The 18304-nt window shown below is 32.9% G+C and overlaps 1 protein-coding gene across 2 annotated transcripts in view; it reads left to right on the top strand.

Moving 5' to 3' along the window:
- Nucleotides 1-15948, top strand: part of LOC106883037 (transcription factor CP2) — a 50171-nt gene extending 34223 nt beyond the window's left edge. The window contains exons 9-18 of one of the 2 annotated variants that reach the window (XM_089350511.1): nt 988-1062; nt 4936-5039; nt 7355-7450; nt 8523-8622; nt 9604-9697; nt 10308-10398; nt 11989-12038; nt 13603-13745; nt 15021-15072; nt 15568-15948. In XM_089350511.1, the coding sequence (XP_089206637.1) occupies nt 988-1062; nt 4936-5039; nt 7355-7450; nt 8523-8622; nt 9604-9697; nt 10308-10398; nt 11989-12038; nt 13603-13745; nt 15021-15072; nt 15568-15623 (861 nt within the window). In that variant the 3' untranslated portion in view covers nt 15624-15948. The remainder of the gene's footprint in view (nt 1-987; nt 1063-4935; nt 5040-7354; nt 7451-8522; nt 8623-9603; nt 9698-10307; nt 10399-11988; nt 12039-13602; nt 13746-15020; nt 15073-15567) is intronic. The other variant, XM_089350512.1, reaches the window with a different exon arrangement.
- The last annotated feature ends 2356 nt before the right edge of the window (nt 15949-18304 follow it).

Raw genomic sequence — 18304 nt, 5'->3', positions numbered from 1 at the left:
TTTCTGAAAATTGTTGAGGGGGCCTAGGTTGAAATTAGAAGCTCTCAGAATGCCCTCATCATCAGTAGTTTACAGTTTTAATTCAAGAGCAGAATAATGTTATAGTCTTTGAACATGTGGTAAGTGCCTATATCTTCTCAATTCAAAGATGGAGTAATATATATATATCCTTATGGAAGACTGGGATACTGTTTTCTCAGTTGTGCGCCTCTGCCTAAAAGCATCAATCTTTGTGCCATGTCGATTCAAGAAAGATTTTTCTTTTTTAAATATTAATGGTCAAAAAAATCAGTTCAGTTGATTGTTGAAATTGTTAATTTAGTGTCCTTATGTGGTACTATATGGTTCTGAATTAAAACCTTACTGGAACTGACTCTTCCTCTCATCCTTACAAGGTTAATAAGCACTGTTATACAGTAATTATATTGGACTATAATATTTTGGACATGAGCGATTGCAATGACTATACCTAATCCAAGCATGTTTTGTTGTATTTTAGTTGTTTATTGTTCTGTGTTTAAGCACTGTTAGGTTTGACTGGCTTTTGTCTTCCTGGGGTTAATAAGATACATACCAGAAATCTATTGATTTTGATATAAGCACCCATATCACTTCTATATCCCTTACAAAACGGGTTTTTTTCTTTAGGCAGCCTTAGTACTTTTTGTCCTTTCCGTTGTGATATTTTATTTTAATCTTAATACATATTATTAGATTACCTTGAATGTGGAAATACATATTAAAAAGTTAAAATTCATTGATAATTTAATAATATAATTTACATTGCATATTATATAACAAATATTTTGTGTAACATAGAATATAATATATATTTTTATATAATATGTTTAATCCAATATATTTTATATAATATATATTTATATCTATATACACATGCACATACACAGTCTACTTCAAAATATGTTTGTTTGTTTGTTTGCTTTTTTTAAATATGCGTCAAAGTTGAACTTTGGAAATTTCTTGTAGGTCCCCTCTCGGAGGGTTCACGTCAAAAAAGAATATTTGTATACAGATATGAACAGCTCTGAGAATGGGGGGGAGGTAAGCAAATTTTGTAACTCACTATAATATATAATTATTATAATGACCATCAAATTTATTTGAGATATTTCTTTTTGAATGAGTTAGCTTACCTCTGTTTCCTTTCCTTTCATGCATTACACATTCATCAATTGTATTTCCAACCTAACTAGCTGTTTTCCTCTATTTCCCATTATTATATATTGCATATATCAGCCAAGAAGGGTTCATTCAGTTTAAAATCTACTTAGAGAATACTAAAATCCAAATGGGTCTGGCCTCACTTGAGTTTTTTTTTTTTTTTTTTTTTTTTAAATTTTTTTTGCTGTTCCTCTCTCCTTCAACCAACACTTTCCTATTTTGTCACTATTTAAACATGGCTTTGTCATTTGTATTTCATATGATGAATCCTTACATAGCAGATAATGAGCAGTCAGGTTTACAGCCTAATCTCCATTCTTGATTGAAACTAATTCACTCATGTCACTAATGTTTGAGGAAAAAAACAGCTCCTTTATCTCTATATTACTAATCAATAATTAGCAAATATTTATGATTATGGAAAAATAAAATAGTTCCATTTTTTTTTAATACTTGCATTACATAGAATAGTAATTTATAGATATTTGTGATTCAGAAGATTAAAGACCTTACAATTTGCTGTCATCATTTAACTGTCTCACAATGAACTTGATGCAATGTACAACTTTGTGTGGATTATGTTTTCTGACCCATATATAATTTATTCTCACCCATGAAAAACTTTAATTACTATGCATTTTTATAATCTCTAGAAAAATCTGTATGCCAACAAAATTGTACTGATGATATTAGTTTCACGGTCTAATTCTTAATTGAAGTATAGATTTCTCAAAGAATATATTTGCATTATTGTATAAATATAAAAGATCAAAGAAACATATATGGCTTTATTCTGTTTATTAATACATTGTAGATTTATTTTGAAAGCTTTCATTAAAGCATACATCTATATCATTTTGGTTGTTTGTTACATATCATGAAATTCCAATGGAAGCACTATAAAAGCATTCTATTCCTGAGAGGATCTTGCTAGATGTGCAGTTTTTTTTAAATTAAAAAATCAGTGTATTTATAAATAAATAAAATTAATAATGTAGGTTGGATAGGGTATTTGTGTTTCCTGACATTATCTTGGAACATTATTAGAACGATGAAGATTTTGTTGATTTTAATGATATTTTGATAAATGTTTGTCATTTTAGTCATTGAAAGTTGGAAATTGAAGCAAATTATTTTGTTTCTAAGAACAAAACTTTATTTCCAAAATGGTTGAAATTAGTTCCTTTATTTTGCATTGAAGATACCATTTTAGACATGTCTTTTTCTTTTAAAATCTTTAAAATAAATTTCCTGTTAACTCTTCAACTTTATTGTAATCAGTTTACCTTCATTCATTTTAAATGTTTCATAGTTATGTAAATGTTATTAAGTCCACTCCTGGATTATTTTCTTAACATGTTAGCTAGCTGTCCTCTATTGGGATCAAATCTTATATAAAATATCTGGGGCTGGCATTAGCAGTAACATGTCTTTTGTTGGGGCTGGGAGATTGATCAGCATCATCTTTTATTTAAATATTTACTCAAGGCTGATGGATGAAAGGGTGTGATTGATCGTGAAATGGCTGTATTTAAAGTGTGATGGCTTTATTTGAAGTGTACGTTTAACCATTCCAGCATGAAAAATTTGATGATGACAATGTCTTTTATTGAATGTTTGCTATATTGCCAATCCAGGAATTATCTTTTATATATTATACTGTACAACAAGAGAATGGTGATATCCATCAAATATGTTATATGAATTAAAGATGCTAATTTAAATTGAGCTAAAGTAGCTGGTTAAAATGTTCATAAGTGCAATGGAGATGTGATGAGATCTTGCTTGTAAATAAGAGCTTGCTGGAAAAAAATTCTAGGGTCACTTTAGAGAGATGGATTTACAAGAAGTAGACAAGATTTAGAGAGAGTAAACAATATGAAAAGATTTGCAACTCCTTCTTTAATCATTATCATGACCAATTTATGTCTACTTTCCATGCTGTCATGAGCTGGGTGTGTTGTCATGTTCCAAGTCAGTTCTTATTTAGAGTTTCTGCTTTCCTAGATAGGTTAAATGATCACATCTTGCTCGTGTTTCATTTTTAGCTTATTTTCTATAGCTGGATGCCCTTCTTATCACCATCCACTTTACAGTGTCTACTGAGTGCATTTTATTGTAGCACTAGTGCTACAGAAGTTGCCATGTCTTCGACAAGACTAAAGGGTCCTCTCAACCCGGTGTCATCTCCATTCATTTGCCAACCTCTGTACAATGTTCTGGCAGTATTTTATTGCAGCACCAGCTCTAAGACTGTAAAGAGACATTAAAAATGTCAATAATAGTTCTGATTTAGATTTCACTTTATATATTCAACTTCTAGAACTTGAAGCTATAGAGTAAAACAAATATTTTAGCTTTGTGATATTTATATATTGACATTTAAAATCTTCAGCTAATAAAAATTAAACCTGTTAGCACCCTTTCCATTTTTAGAACTTTACACACTGTCGATTTTAACCAGCCTTTGATAAGTCTTCTACTTATTTTGACTTATTTTTTTTGGCACACAGCCACTTTTCTCATTAACTTTTAATTCACTAATTGAATACAAATTTATTCAATTTAATTTACCACTCTACATGTACTATTAATTTTGATGAGTAGTATAGTGTATGAAATATTTGAAAAATGGTGAAATAAAGAATGAAAATCAGAAAAATAAGATACTAAGGCATGTTAAAATCTTTCATATGCCAGATTAATTTTTGTTTAATGGGCTGGTTTAAATTTGAAATCAGATCTATTAGCATATAATGTGACTGACATTAGAGAAGCAGACCTGCTCTAAGAGTCTTTGCTCCAATTACGTATCCTGTTTTAGAAATGATATTAAACCTCTAATCAGTTGCTATAATATCTGATACCAAGCTAATCAATCTGCTCTACTAATCAGACTTTAAATGAAGACATGGTTATATTGTGTTGCTGTGGAATAATAATTTTGTATTGAATAATTGTTGAAAAGTTTTCAGATAAGCATTTAGTCTATATACAGCTGTGTGTTAAATTGTGTTCAACAAATTTAGTCTCTCTCCTACTTATGTTCTTTGTTTTCATAACTGGAAATTAATTACCATTTCCACATTATGATAATGTGGCCTATATCATAGGGAAGTAAAGTCATCCAATCTTTGGTAATACTGAGAAATACTATCAAAAAGTGAAGATGCTTCAGTTTCTATCTAATTTCAATCTATATTGTAACAGGATATATTGTAGCCATTCTTCTTGATTATTCATAATGCAATTAAGAGGTTCTAGGTATTCTGTTTTATTGGAAACTAAATTTCCATTTACAAAGGATTTATCATTCAAAATTTCAGCCAATATATATGAATATAGTCTGTTTTATTGAATACTAAAATTTCATTCACAAGATAACATGATAATATATGAATTTATTCAGTTACAATCTCTTATTAATATCTCAAAGGCTAGTTCTTTGTGTTGCTTTAGTATCTGGTACATGAGAGAATATTTAATGTGCATGCATATGTGTTTGATTAGACATAAAGTTTGGCAAGCCAAGTTTACAATCTGGTTTTAGTTTCCAGTTATAGCTGTTTCCCTTACCTTACATTGCTAATATCATGTGGAAAATCATGAACATCAGATTTTTATTTTCTTCTTTGATAATATTAAGGCCTTGTGCCTCAGTAAGGAATCTTCATTAACGTATTTATATGTATTGCATTAATCCGTTGATGCTTGTCTTTACTAACCTTTCAAATTTTTTCTATCTCTTAACAGATTTCTTTGGAGCAAATCATCAATGCCCAACTCAGCAGTTTTGCCTTAAGTCCTGATGCTTCATTCAGTAGTCTAGCCAACAGTAGCACCTTGTCAGAAGTGAGGTTAGTCATTTGGTATAATTGCTGTAAGCCTGGCATTGTTTTTTAACTTCTGCACATTGTACTAACTTCCATTGATTCTGTTGGTAAATATATTTTAAAGCACAGTGTTTTCAAATATGTTATGTAATTAATGTTTTTGGCTATACCAATATCTTATAGTATATTCAGCTCTGGATAATTTCTACCATATCACACTATTTTATACTTGATTTTAACTGAAAAGACTGGGGTGCAACTTATACATGGAACAAAACTGAAACTGTGAATCCATTCATCTTCTCCATCCATTATTCCTGGGAGAGTCTTAAGGTACCTCCTCCACAGAGTCCTCTCAGCTGGATTTCCAAACATGACCAACCGAGACTATATATATATATATATGTATATATATATATTTATATATATATATATATATATATATATATATATAGTCCAACTGTCTTGTTTTTTGTCTGCTCTTAGATTTCCTGCTTGATTTGAAGAATCTGTCTTGCAGTTTTTTTCCTGTGACTTTCTAATCACATGCCTGTAGTATTGGAGCTGTGACCTCTCAGTGTGAAGAAGTTGTGGCTTGACTTGGAAAGACTCCCTGGTCTCCAAGCTACACACCTCATTGACTTAATGTTACTCCTGTGACCCTTGAGAGGAATCTCATTTGGCCGCTTGTATTCGCAATTGTACTCTTTTGTTCATTACTCTACATTCATGACCATCATAGGTGAGGATAGGCACAAAAACCAAATTGAAGATAATGAATTTATTTTTTTTTTTTTAAATATGAAAGGAAAAAGTTTTGTTCCAAGATCTAACACCAAATTAGGAGAGCAATTTATATGAGTAATTACAGAGCATATATGGTATACACACCTGCTGATGCCATGTAAAAAGTAACCAGTATACTCTATAAAGTGGTTGGCATTAGGAAGGGCATCTAGCCATAGAAACTGTGCCAAATCAGACAATTGGAGCTTGGTGTAGCCCTCCGGCTTGCCAACTTTTGTTAAACTGTTCAACCCATGTGAGCATAGAAAATGAATGTTAAATGATGATGATGGTGACATGAGTAAATACGATATATTTTAACGTGCAGGCATGGGTTAGAGGTTTCTAAAGATTCAGATATTTTCATGAATTTTATAGCTTATTCTTCATGATTAGACTCCATTCTTAACTCCAACACTTCACTTCATGGCAAGGTGAGAAGTATATCTATTTTCTAGCCAAGCTGGAGCAATGAAAACAGTTTAACTGAAGATATAAATAGGTTGCCAAAGGCAAAGTTTTCATCATTCATCTCTAGTTTAGTAATATATGTAAGTGATATATGTTTGTGAAAGTAAAAATATATTAACAAAATCTATTGAGAATATATATATATATATATATTAAGAAAAAGTGAAATGTGGAGATTAATATTAGCACTAATGATTTTTGTTTTTCATTTGATACATGTTAAACTCATGTGGGAGGAAACATAGTTGGTTGAGTTAATCTTAATATACTAGTATGTATTTTATAGTCAAACTTTGGATGAAATGCCAAGTTGACTCATGCTAAAAGCATAAAACATCCACCATTGCTTACTTTATTACATCTGCCTTTGGTTTTAACATGAATTCCACACATACAACTGTCTAGGAAATATTTACTGAGAATCTTTATCATCACTATCATCATCATCCACATTTCCATACTTGTTTGGGTCAGATTGAAGGTAGATTTTGTATGGCCAGATGCCCTTCCTGTTTCCATTCCAAGCAAAGTCATAATCCCCTTGTCTGTCAAACAACAAACAGCCTGGACATATTTAGAAGCCTTTTTGCTTACAAAGATTGCACAATATTTCAAGATATATCAAGAAACTCAGATATGCTTTTGTGGTTGACTGGAAGCGTACAACACCACCTTTATTGGATAGTGAAGCTGTTGTTTTTGTTTAGGAGAAACTCACTCCTACAAACATGCACTGCCTGTGCCAGCATGAAACGTGGATGTTAACTGATGATATTAGGTGTATTTGTATCTGATAGGCTTCTTCAGTTTCTGCCTACCAATTTCACTCATGAAGTACTGGCCATCAGTACCTAATGCCACTCACACAGTGGGACTGAACTTCTTAACCACATGGCCATGCCTGCATGTAGGAAATTATCTTTTGATGGACTTAACCAGCAAGATCCTTTTTGCAGTGTTCATTTCCTTATTTGCAAACAATTCATTGAAAAAAAGAAAACCTTAAGTTAGGAAAATATTTTTACAATTGTAACTTATACTACGACTGTTACTAATGTTGTTGTTTCTCTTTGTATTTCTAGGACTCCACTTGGCATGGGCCAACCACAAGTATGTACAGTAGATTCAGCCATCATTCAAACTAGTACTCCTAAAATTGGAACTTCAAATACCTCAGTGTAAGAACACGGTTATGTTTTCCAATATGTTTGTTTGTATGTGTGTGTGTGATGTTCCATCCCAAATTGTGTATACAATGCAACCTCTATTTCAACTATCTTTCTCTATCAGTCACATCTGGCAAAAAAAAGGAGATTCCAATAATGGGTAAACCAGCAGATGATCTGTGGTTTGGACAGTTCCACAGTCACAGAAAGTGGATTCAATATTTTATTCCGTTTCACTTTGGTGTCCTTGATTAGACCAAGTCCAACAATATTTCCAATCTTTCAATCTAATTTTATCCATAAAAAAAAAAACTGGATATAGAAAGAAACATGTTATGATATCTACAGCTGTTGAAGTCTACAATAGATTAGTCTAATGTTCATAGAGTAAATGTTTTATATTCCATTGCTAACACTAGAGTATATGTGGCAGAAACATCACATTCTCAGTGGTATTGTTCACTATATTACAACATGAGAGCCTTTACAGGGTTGCATGACTTACTAGAAATAGCAACCAAATCTCATGAATCACACTCTACCATCTTAAATATGGAAAAGACATGTTGGATAATGTACTTCTTGACACATTCTTAAAAAGATAGGTTGGTTACTAGGGCTAAGCTGGGGCTACATGTCCAATATCCTATTAGGAAAGATAATCATATAGTCAATCATTATAGCTGACCGTTGGAGAGTTATTGTGAACATGGTTTATCTTTCACAAAACAACACAGCTTTACTAACGTCATCAGTTGTCCAAACAATTGAATGTTTTGATCAAAAGCATTCAAACTGTGACCACCCATTCTTTTTATGTAAGCAGGGTTCACACTATTTGGAGTTGTGGCTCCTATTTCAAACAAGTCACATGACTGCAAAGAGTTTTTTTTTTATATATAAATTGATTAGATATTGTAGTGGTACAGTGAATGTTCAATATTCCTACCTTCCTAGCCTATGTAATTTACTAAAAGCTAACTTTCGTCATATTAAAAGAAACCGAATCTGTCTTGTTCTTAAGCTACAACCATAAATATATGCTTGGGGTAGCCTTTTCTATTTAAGAGTTGTTTTCTTTCAGGTCATCTGCTAGCAGTCTCAATTCTCCTACATCTGTGACTGTTCCTTCACCATCCATTAACCAGAAACCACCGTCAGAAACATCTGAACCTGTATTTCAAGTTAGTTTGTACTTCTTTTATATATATATATATATTCATGAAATTTACTGTCAATTTTTTCCCTTCTCCCTGCCCATAGTATTATTCTAGTCTTTGTAAACCCTTTGTACTTAAGGGCCATGTCTCACTCACATGTAGCATTTCATTTCACCTACAACCATCATCAGTGCTCTTCACCTTGATGGAAAAGCCCTTTATTGCCAGCAGAAGTCATAACGCTCTGAACATTTTCCAACCTGTTCTGCTTCTAGAGCAACAACTCCCAATACGAATCAGACCACCTACATAGCAGAAATTATTGACTTCTTCTAGGAAGCCTTCTAAGCTGTTGAAAGAATCTATTTCCTATTTGCTTTTCATACTGTAGACCTGTCCCATATGTAGGCAACCTTTTGCTGCTAACCTACCAATGATTCCTCTACATCTCTTGTATGTCCACTGTTTACACTATGCACACTGGTATTTCTGCCTTTTCTTTCTCAGCCTATTGAGCACAATCGTTTCTTCAATGGCAGCAAATTCTTATCTTCTTTCCCATTTAGCATAACTTAACCCATATTCATGCCATATTCCTGCTATAGTGGGAATAGGTTAAACATTATCTCTGCCAGATTCCTGATAAAGCAGTAATGAACAACATGCATAGAAACAGATGTAACTAATTCTGTCCATTAGTTTGCCTGTAATTGTTACTCTTGTGTTGTAAATGCAGCAATTTATTATTTTTTTTTTGCTCAGGAATCCAGACGGAGGGTAAAGTTAGACACAGGGGCTCAGGTCTGAGAGGGTTAACTCTTGGTTAAGTTTACTTAAAGGCTCTTTCAGAACTTGCTTCCACGTCTGAGTAAAATACCATTACCAGTTTGATAATTTTCACTATTTTGACTGTGTTTTTTAAGAGTTGATTTGTAGTTTGTCATTAAAAGCAAGTTGTATATATGCTAAATATTTCTTACTTGATCAATTTCCTTTCTTCCATAGGCTCTTACAGGGGAAGCAACTGCTCAAGATGTCACGACATGGTTACATCAGAATAGATTTGTCAGTTATGTGCGCTTATTCCAAAATTTTTCAGGTAAAAAAAAAAGGCTTTTATTCTTGAACTTTCTTTATGATTATGTTTAGTAAGCCATACACACACAAGACAATATCAAAAAGTTACATCTACAATTCACCATCATGGACTGTTTCCTTGTAACTACACAACTATGCATGCATCCGGCACTTGTGCTGGTGGCACGTGAAAAACAACATTCGAGCAAGGTCGTTGCTAGTGCTGCTGGACTGGCTCCTGTGCAGGTGGCACGTAAAAAGCACCACTTGAGTGTGGCTGTTGCCAGTACCGCCTGACTGGCCTTCGTGCCAGGGGCATGTAAAAGCACCCACTACACTCTCGGAGTGGTTGGCGTTAGGAAGGGCATCCAGCTGTAGAAACTATGCCAGATCAGATTGGAGCTTGGTGCAGCCATCTGGCTCGCCAGTCCTCAGTTAAACCGTCCAACCTATGCTTTGTACATCATGTTGGTACTAGTGAGATCATCAAGAGACTCAGTATCTTAATTTTTTACTTTTTTTAAAATTATGTAATAGTTACTTGTGGGTGTTTATTGTATTTTACTTCTGAATAACAAAAGACAATTGTGTATTAAAGTACCTCAAAGATCCTTTTCTGTTTTATTTTACAGGTGCTGATCTTCTTCGCTTATCAAGGGACGATCTTATACAGATATGTGGCCTGGCAGATGGCATTAGATTGAATAATGCATTACAAGCCAAGTATGACAAGATTTTGTTTAATTTTGCATATTTATTTATCTCAACATCACCTCCATCATTACTACTATTGTCATAAGCGATGTTATTACACAGTTTCCAGAATCTGAATGAAATACCATGATCAGTGTAATCAACTATATCTTCCCTTGTAATTTTGTTTTCATTACTCTACCTAGACATTCCTTGATTTAGATATTTCCCCAACTGTCTAACTATAACAGTTGCAGCAGTTCTTTTTACTTAGTGCTTGGCTTGTCTTCACATTATACATTTTCTTCTTCTAAGTAACACAAACTCTAACTTTCATTTCTGAACTTATGTCTGCTACATAATCAGTCATACAATATCTTTTGTAACAACAGAAAAATCTCTGTTCAGGAATGGCAGTGCTTCATTAATGAATAAATAGTTCTGTTGTTTTAGTAATGAAAGGTCCCTTTGTAATATACTATCATTTTGGATGTCAGTTTCCTTTTCCCTGAGCCCTGTTCTTATAAGCACTTACATAGATTTCTAGGTATCGCAAAGTTTGACTAAAATGATTTCAGATATTGATTACCTCTAGCTTAGTCCTAATTAACCAGATCTTCCTTTTTTAAAGTGATAGAATATGATTTGTATGAGATTTAACTATTATTTCTAGCAGGTAAAGTGGTCATGTAGAGCAGTCTTGGTCAACTTGAATTACATTGCAAGCTACTTTAATCACAAAGTTTTTTGAGGGCCGCTTGTATACTGACAGAATTAAAAACATTTTGCTTTCTCATGCTATCATTATAATAATGAATGAATGATTGTTGATTCAACATCATCATCATCATTTAACGTCCGCTTTCCATGCTAGCGTGGGTTGGACGATTTGACTGAGGACTGGTGAACCAGATGTCTACACCAGGCTCCAATCTGATTTGGCAGAGTTTCTACAGCTGGATGCCCTTCCTAATACCAACCACTCCGAGAGTGTAGTGGGTGCTTTTACGTGCCACCGGCACAAAGGCCAGTCAGGCGGTACTGGCAACGGCCATGCTCAAAATGGTGTATGTTACATGCCACCTGCACAGGAGCCAGTCCAGTGGCACTGGCAACGATCTCGCTCGAATGTCTTTACATGTACCACCGGCACAAGTGCCAGGAAGGCGACGCTGGGCACAGGTGCCATCACGATTTCGCTTTCGCTTGCCCCAACAGGTCTTCGCAAGCTGAGTTTTGTGTCCGATGGAGGAGACATGAAATATTATTGTTGCAAAAACAGTATTATCTTTCTTTTTTACTTTTCATTACAATCTTTAATTTTTGATTAAATTTTTTAAATGTTTGTTTAAATAAACCCACTTCAAGAAAGTATCAAGAGGGCTGCAAGATAAAAGTCTGTGGGCCGCATGTGGCCCATGACCTCAGGTTGGCCCAGCTCTGATGTAGTGGCTCCTTTTTTGGTTTATCATTCTCAATGTATTGATTGCTATGAAAAAGCAATATAGTACAGAAGAGTACTTAATTCTGTATGATCTGTAAACTAATATAAGTTCTGCTTATTTCAGTTTCATTCATCTTTTTATTGAATAATTGTCCTTGTTGTTCTTTCTCTTTCAGATGTGTCAGGCCTAGATTAACGATATATGTTTGTCAGGAGGGGGACCATGGTAAGTATATTTTGTTGTTTAACCTGGTATCAGTACTGACCTTAGTAGACCTATGATCAGATGCATTCCAGCTATGGTCACACTATATATTCCTAGCCTAGTAAACCTCAGATTAATTACATAAGCCAATGAGTGTCCTAATTTTTATGGTGCTAGATTGTGGCTTATTTATTTATTTCGTATCATGCTTTGTGGCAGTTGTGTCATTGGTTTATAGGTTTCCACGAGGTCAGTCCCTAGTTTATTGCATTCCTCATGGTAAGAGTAACAAAGGAGTATCTAACTCAATGCAGAACAAGTTTCTCAGAGTTTCTCAAAAAGCATGCTTTGTTTTTAATGATGTCTGTATCTCCCATGATGATAATGATGATGATCATCATTATTTAATGTCTACTTTCCATGCTAGCATGGATTGGATGTTTTGACAGGAGCTGGTAAGGTCAGGGGCCATATCAGTTTTCATAGTCTGTTTTTTTTTTTTCTTTTACAGTTCGATACCTTTCCTAATGCTAACTATTTTATAGAGTGCGCTGGATGCTTTTTATATGGCACCAATTCCAGTACTTTTTATGTGGCACCAGCACCAGTGTTTTCTACATGGCACCAGCACCGACAGGAGTCACCAAGTACCTTCTAAGACAAAATCCCCTTAACTGGGAGTGGTGAGTAGTATTGAGTGGGTGTGGCTTTTGCACCAGTTGAGACATTTGAAGTATAGAGGGACGATATAGCTGTCTTGTTGTAGAGTAGTTACATGGATACCCCAGTTGGAAAAGAAAGAGTGAGTTAGTAGGATAAAGAGAGATAGAGAGAGATAATGGTGAACGTGTGTTGGGACATGCCCTCGAGAGACATTGGGAGTGGCGAGAAAAAGTGAGGTGATATAGACACTTGGGCTGGATGAATAGGCAGGATGAAGTGACTAGCAAATGATGGAGAGAAATATAGGGGAGGTTTGGTGATGGGGTTTGTTGTGTTTATGTGAAGGCATTGAGGGCAATAGCAAGATGTCTCTCTCACTAACACCCTCTTTATCTTACTAACTCACTCTCCTTTCTTTGCCAACTGGAACTACTTTATAGTAAGATACCTATATCGTCACTCTATACTTTAAATGTCTCAACTGGTGCAAAGCCACACCCACTCAGTATTACTCACCACTCCCAGTTAAGGGGATTTTGTCTTAGAAGGTACTTGGTGACCTCTTTCAGTGCTGGTCCCATGTAAAAAGCACCCAGTGTGCTCTGTAAAATGGAGCTGTTATTTTAACGAGTTGTGTCTATTTATCTCTGGATGAGATACATCTGCACCACCAGATGCTCCTGAACCAGTTGCTGAGTGTCCCACCCATGAGGGATCGATGCTAGATGTGTTGAAACAATTGTCGTGATTAATAATAAATTCTCGTATATTCCATCTTCTGTCTTTCATTTGCCATATATATATATATATATATATATATATATATATCTCCAGCCATCTTTTCATAATAGCTAACTCTGTATCATGCAGTATACAGAAATGTAGAAATAACTCTTGTATAAAATTTTTTAATCTTTTTCAGTTTATCATGCAGTATTCCTTGATAATCTAACTTCAAGGGAAATCAAACAGAAGTTAGCTGATCTCTTCACTTTAGAATTCCATAAAATTTCAGAAATACTTTGGCAAGGACCTTCAGGAATCCATATAGTTTTAAATGATGAGGTAAACATTCTGAATTTCTATCGTGATTTCCTACTGTAATCAGGTTGACTGAGGCAAGTTGCATTCTTCCAAATTCACAAAATGGAATGAATTTACATGCCAAGTGAAGAAGAAAATCCTAACATTTCTGGGAATGAAAAGTAGTGATCTGTAAAACGAAGTAAAATAGCATGTGTTAATATAAGGGAGTAGATCTAGAAAGGGACATAAAAGTGGAAGGAAATAGCAAATAGAGAGAAGGGAGAAGAATAATGGTTCTGTCATTGCTTACTTTACTATCTTTGGTGAGCACATTATGCGAATGCAAGACATTTTGACACTGCTTTTTTTTACTCCCCTTCAATTTTACATATATTTTTTATCAATTCATTTGATTTTTGCTATTCTTCTAGGCCATTACTCTTTACTCTTTACTCTTTTACTTGTTTCAGTCATTTGACTGCGGCCATGCTGGAGCACCGCCTTTAGTCGAACAAATCGACCCCAGGACTTATTCTTTGTAAGCCTAGTACTTATTCTATCGGCCTCTTTTTGCCGAACTGCTAAGTTATGGGGATGTAAACACACCAGCATCGGTTGTCAAGCGATGGTGGGGGGACAAACACAGACACAAACACACATAAATACATATATACATACACATATATACGACAGGCTTCTTTCAGTTTCCGTCTACCAAATCCACTCACAAGGCTTTGGTTGGCCCGAGGCCATAGTAGAAGACACTTGCCCAAGGTGCCACGCAGTGGGACTGAACCCGGAACCATGCGGTTGGTAAGCAAGCTACTTACCATACAGCCACTCCTGCGCCATTCTAGATCTTTAATATCCTTTTGTATTCTTTCTTCTGTGATGTTATGCTCCACCATTTTCTTGATCTTTTTTTTTTTTTACACATTAAGTGCTCTGTTGTTTCTATTTCATTACATCCAGCTTATACATTTTATATCCTCTTTGAATTGACCTTTGAATAGGAAAAGAGAGGTCAAGCTGGAATGTGAAAAGAAGTAATATTGAATATAGTAAAAAAAAAAATAGTGAGATGTGGAGATAACAGTAGGGAGAATATGGAGTTAAATATAGAATGTAAAGAACAAAAAAACATTATCTTAAAAAGAAGAAATAAAAAAGAGATGAGTATTGAGGGAAAAGAAAAGATAGAAGGTATTTGTAAGAAAAGAAAAAGGCATCCATTGATTGATGTTGGCTGATGAAGCTTCAAGAGTAAAAATGAAATTCACCCATGGTTTTAAAAAAAAATTTTATAATTTTCAGGTTGTTCGAAATTTCCAAGACCAGTCAAGATTTCTTATATCTGCTATTAAAGGTAACACAAGATTTTTACTTCTATATCTTCCCTTTTTATTCTCCCATATCAATTATATTAAGTAATGTTCTGCTGTCCATTGCTCATTTCTCTCCATTTCTCTTTCTGCTCGTTTCCTCTTTCTTTTTACCTGGGACCTTCTCTCTATCACTGTGTCTCCCTTTTCCCCCACCCCCTCTAATCTTATCTCTTTCTTTCTCTCCTTGCCAGTGTCTTGCTTGATGTGCAAGAACAAAATAAATAAGACCTGCTGCTTCAACCCATTGATTAATATAACATAATACAATATAATATAATATATTATATTATTTTATATAAAGCAGTCATCATTACTTCTTTTTATCTCTTATAATGCACACACAAAACTTGTCTTACTACCCCCCCCCCCACCAACATTGTTACTACCATTCTCATCGTCATCATCTTTATTGTTATTACCATCACCACTACCCTATTGTTTCTGTTGTTTATTACTTTCTCTTTGATCTATTGCAGTATTTGCTGACAACAATAACGACATTTACAAGGTATTGCTGAAAGATCTTGGATAAGATAAACCACAGCTGAAATGTTCATGCTGATAATCACTTTGCAACAAGGCCCGAGCAATAATGTGGTGTACTTTTCCTTTTTCTGTTGCCCCTATCTCTTTCCAACCCCTCTTTTTTTTTTTCTCTCTCTTTTTTTTTTCCTCTCTGCTTTTTATTTTTTTTTGTTTTTATTTTATTCTTCCAGGCTTATACATTGCTCTGTTTTTTTTTTTTTCTTTCTTTCTATCACACTGCTTGGATAAAACACAGCTGTTGCTGTCTTTTATAAATGTTGCATAACACTATTGGAAAAGGATATGATGAAGATAAAAATTCATAAATAATTTATCTTTTTTTTTTCTTTCCACCCCTCTTCTCTTCTTTCTCTTTTATTTTTGTTCTTTTCACCCCCACTAAAGAATGGCAAGTCATATCCCATCTGTTTTGGAATCTAATTTGAGAGGAAATTCCAATATTGAACTGAAGAGAAGGGTGGGGTTTATCCTTATCATGTTAATGGATTAATCAAATTTAACATTGACTGTAAATTCCCTGCCTGATTATACAAAAAAAAAAATGACCCACAAAAAAAAATAATTAAAAATATAAAAAAAAGTTTCAAAAATTTTTTTTTAAAACCATTGGTTTTTAACATAAGTATATATATATATATATATATATATAAATATATATATATATATATATATATATATATATATATATATATATATAAATATATATATAAATATATATATATATATATACATATATATATATATATATATATATATACATATATATACATATATATACATATATATATATATATATATATATATATATATATATATATATACATATATATATATATATATATATATATATATATATCATCATCATCGTTTAACGTCCGCTTTCCATGCTAGCATGGGTTGGACGATTTGACTGAGGACTGGTGAAACCGGATGGCAACATATATATATATATACATATATATATATATATATATATATATATATATATATATACATATATATACATATATATATATATATATATATATATATATTACCTTGAAAAACAACATATATTTTTTTATTTTGTTCTTGCCAATTTTTTTTTTTTTGTATTCTGTAAATGTCTTTGTAGTATGAATGAGATGTTTTACAGAGTGTAAAAAAAATATACATGTGATTATTAAGTATGCGGAATGTTCTTTTTCAGTATATGGTAAATTGAGTTATTAGGGCACTTCTGTTTTTATATATTCTGGAATAATGATTTTATAAATGATTAGTAAGGGAAATAGTCTGCTGTCAGAATAGTGCCATCTTTAATAACATTGTCTTCTGTGTGCTCTCTCTCTCTCTCTCATTTATATATATGTATATATATATATATATATATATATATATATATATATATATATATATATATATAATATATATATATATATAGTCTTTTTCTCTTCCAATTAATGAGGGATAATAATCTTTACATGCTTATTTTCATTTTATCATCTTTATATTTAACATTTCACTTGTTCTCAACTATATTAACTGCTGCTTAATCAAGATTTCACTATCTGTTAGTATAGCAGATAATTTGTTAAAGAGGTAAATTGAAAAGGATGATAGTCTCAACTAAGATATTGTTAGCTACTGTTAGCTTTTTTTTTTTATTTTAAATAAAAAAAAGATATAATTAATTTCATGTTTAGGTGCCAATAATCATAAAATGGGAATAAATATGAAGTATCTTTTGGTATTAAATTCATTGACTATTTTTGATAAAACCTACACTAAGAAATCTCAGTTAAAAAGAGATATGCTGTTGTAGTTTTTATCAAATATAGATCTTAAACTTAATACTGTAACAACAAAAGTATTATTTATTAAATTAGAACACTTGATAATATAATTTTGCTTACTGTTAAACATCATTTTTAGAATTTAATTTTTTTAAATCTAAATTTTTAGCTTTTTATTCTAATTTTTTAGAATTTAATTTTTAATGTAGATGGGGTTCTTTTTTGCTTTCAGTCCATTAGGATCCACTTTATCTGTCATATTTCTAAGGTCATTAAATAAAAGATAATGAATATATTTAATGTTCAATTTGTAACCTTTTGCTTAGTGGAAAGAAGCCATTGTGTTAGGTATTATAGTATTATTGTATTAATTAAACTAATCTGCTCTTATTCCCATTTAGAACTGCTTATCTTACATTATCTTTAGAATAGGCATGAATGCCACAGATCCCCTTTTCCTTTTCTCTGTATGCTGTATCATTATTGTGGTGATGATGTTGGCAAGTTCCCAGCAACTTTTTCTCTTAACCTGTTTACAAATTGAAGTTATTTATTTCTTAATGTCCTTTGAGAGGTGTTTCAGTATCACAACATCTCGTTTCCTTCATGTAAGAAATTGTTAACCAACTAACGATATGGTGGTAGATTTTCAGGGAATGCTTTCATTTACTACTTCAGGACAGTGTGGGAAGTATGAACATCACAACTTCCAATGTCACCTTTGCTATAACACTGCCGAATTTAGATGTCACCACTCTGAGAGAGAAAGAGAACATCTCTTGGTTGTTCAGCAGTGAATTCTATCTCATTACATGAAGTAAAGGTAGATGCTTAGGAAATAATTAAGATCTAACTCTTGTGACCAACTAATAACTTGATGTTTGTGTAGTCA

The sequence above is a fragment of the Octopus bimaculoides genome, chromosome 4, assembly GCF_046866305.1.
Source record: "Octopus bimaculoides isolate indiv1 chromosome 4, ASM4686630v1, whole genome shotgun sequence".
Classification (NCBI taxonomy): domain Eukaryota; kingdom Metazoa; phylum Mollusca; class Cephalopoda; order Octopoda; family Octopodidae; genus Octopus; species Octopus bimaculoides.
This window is presented reverse-complemented; position numbering and strand designations above follow the sequence as displayed.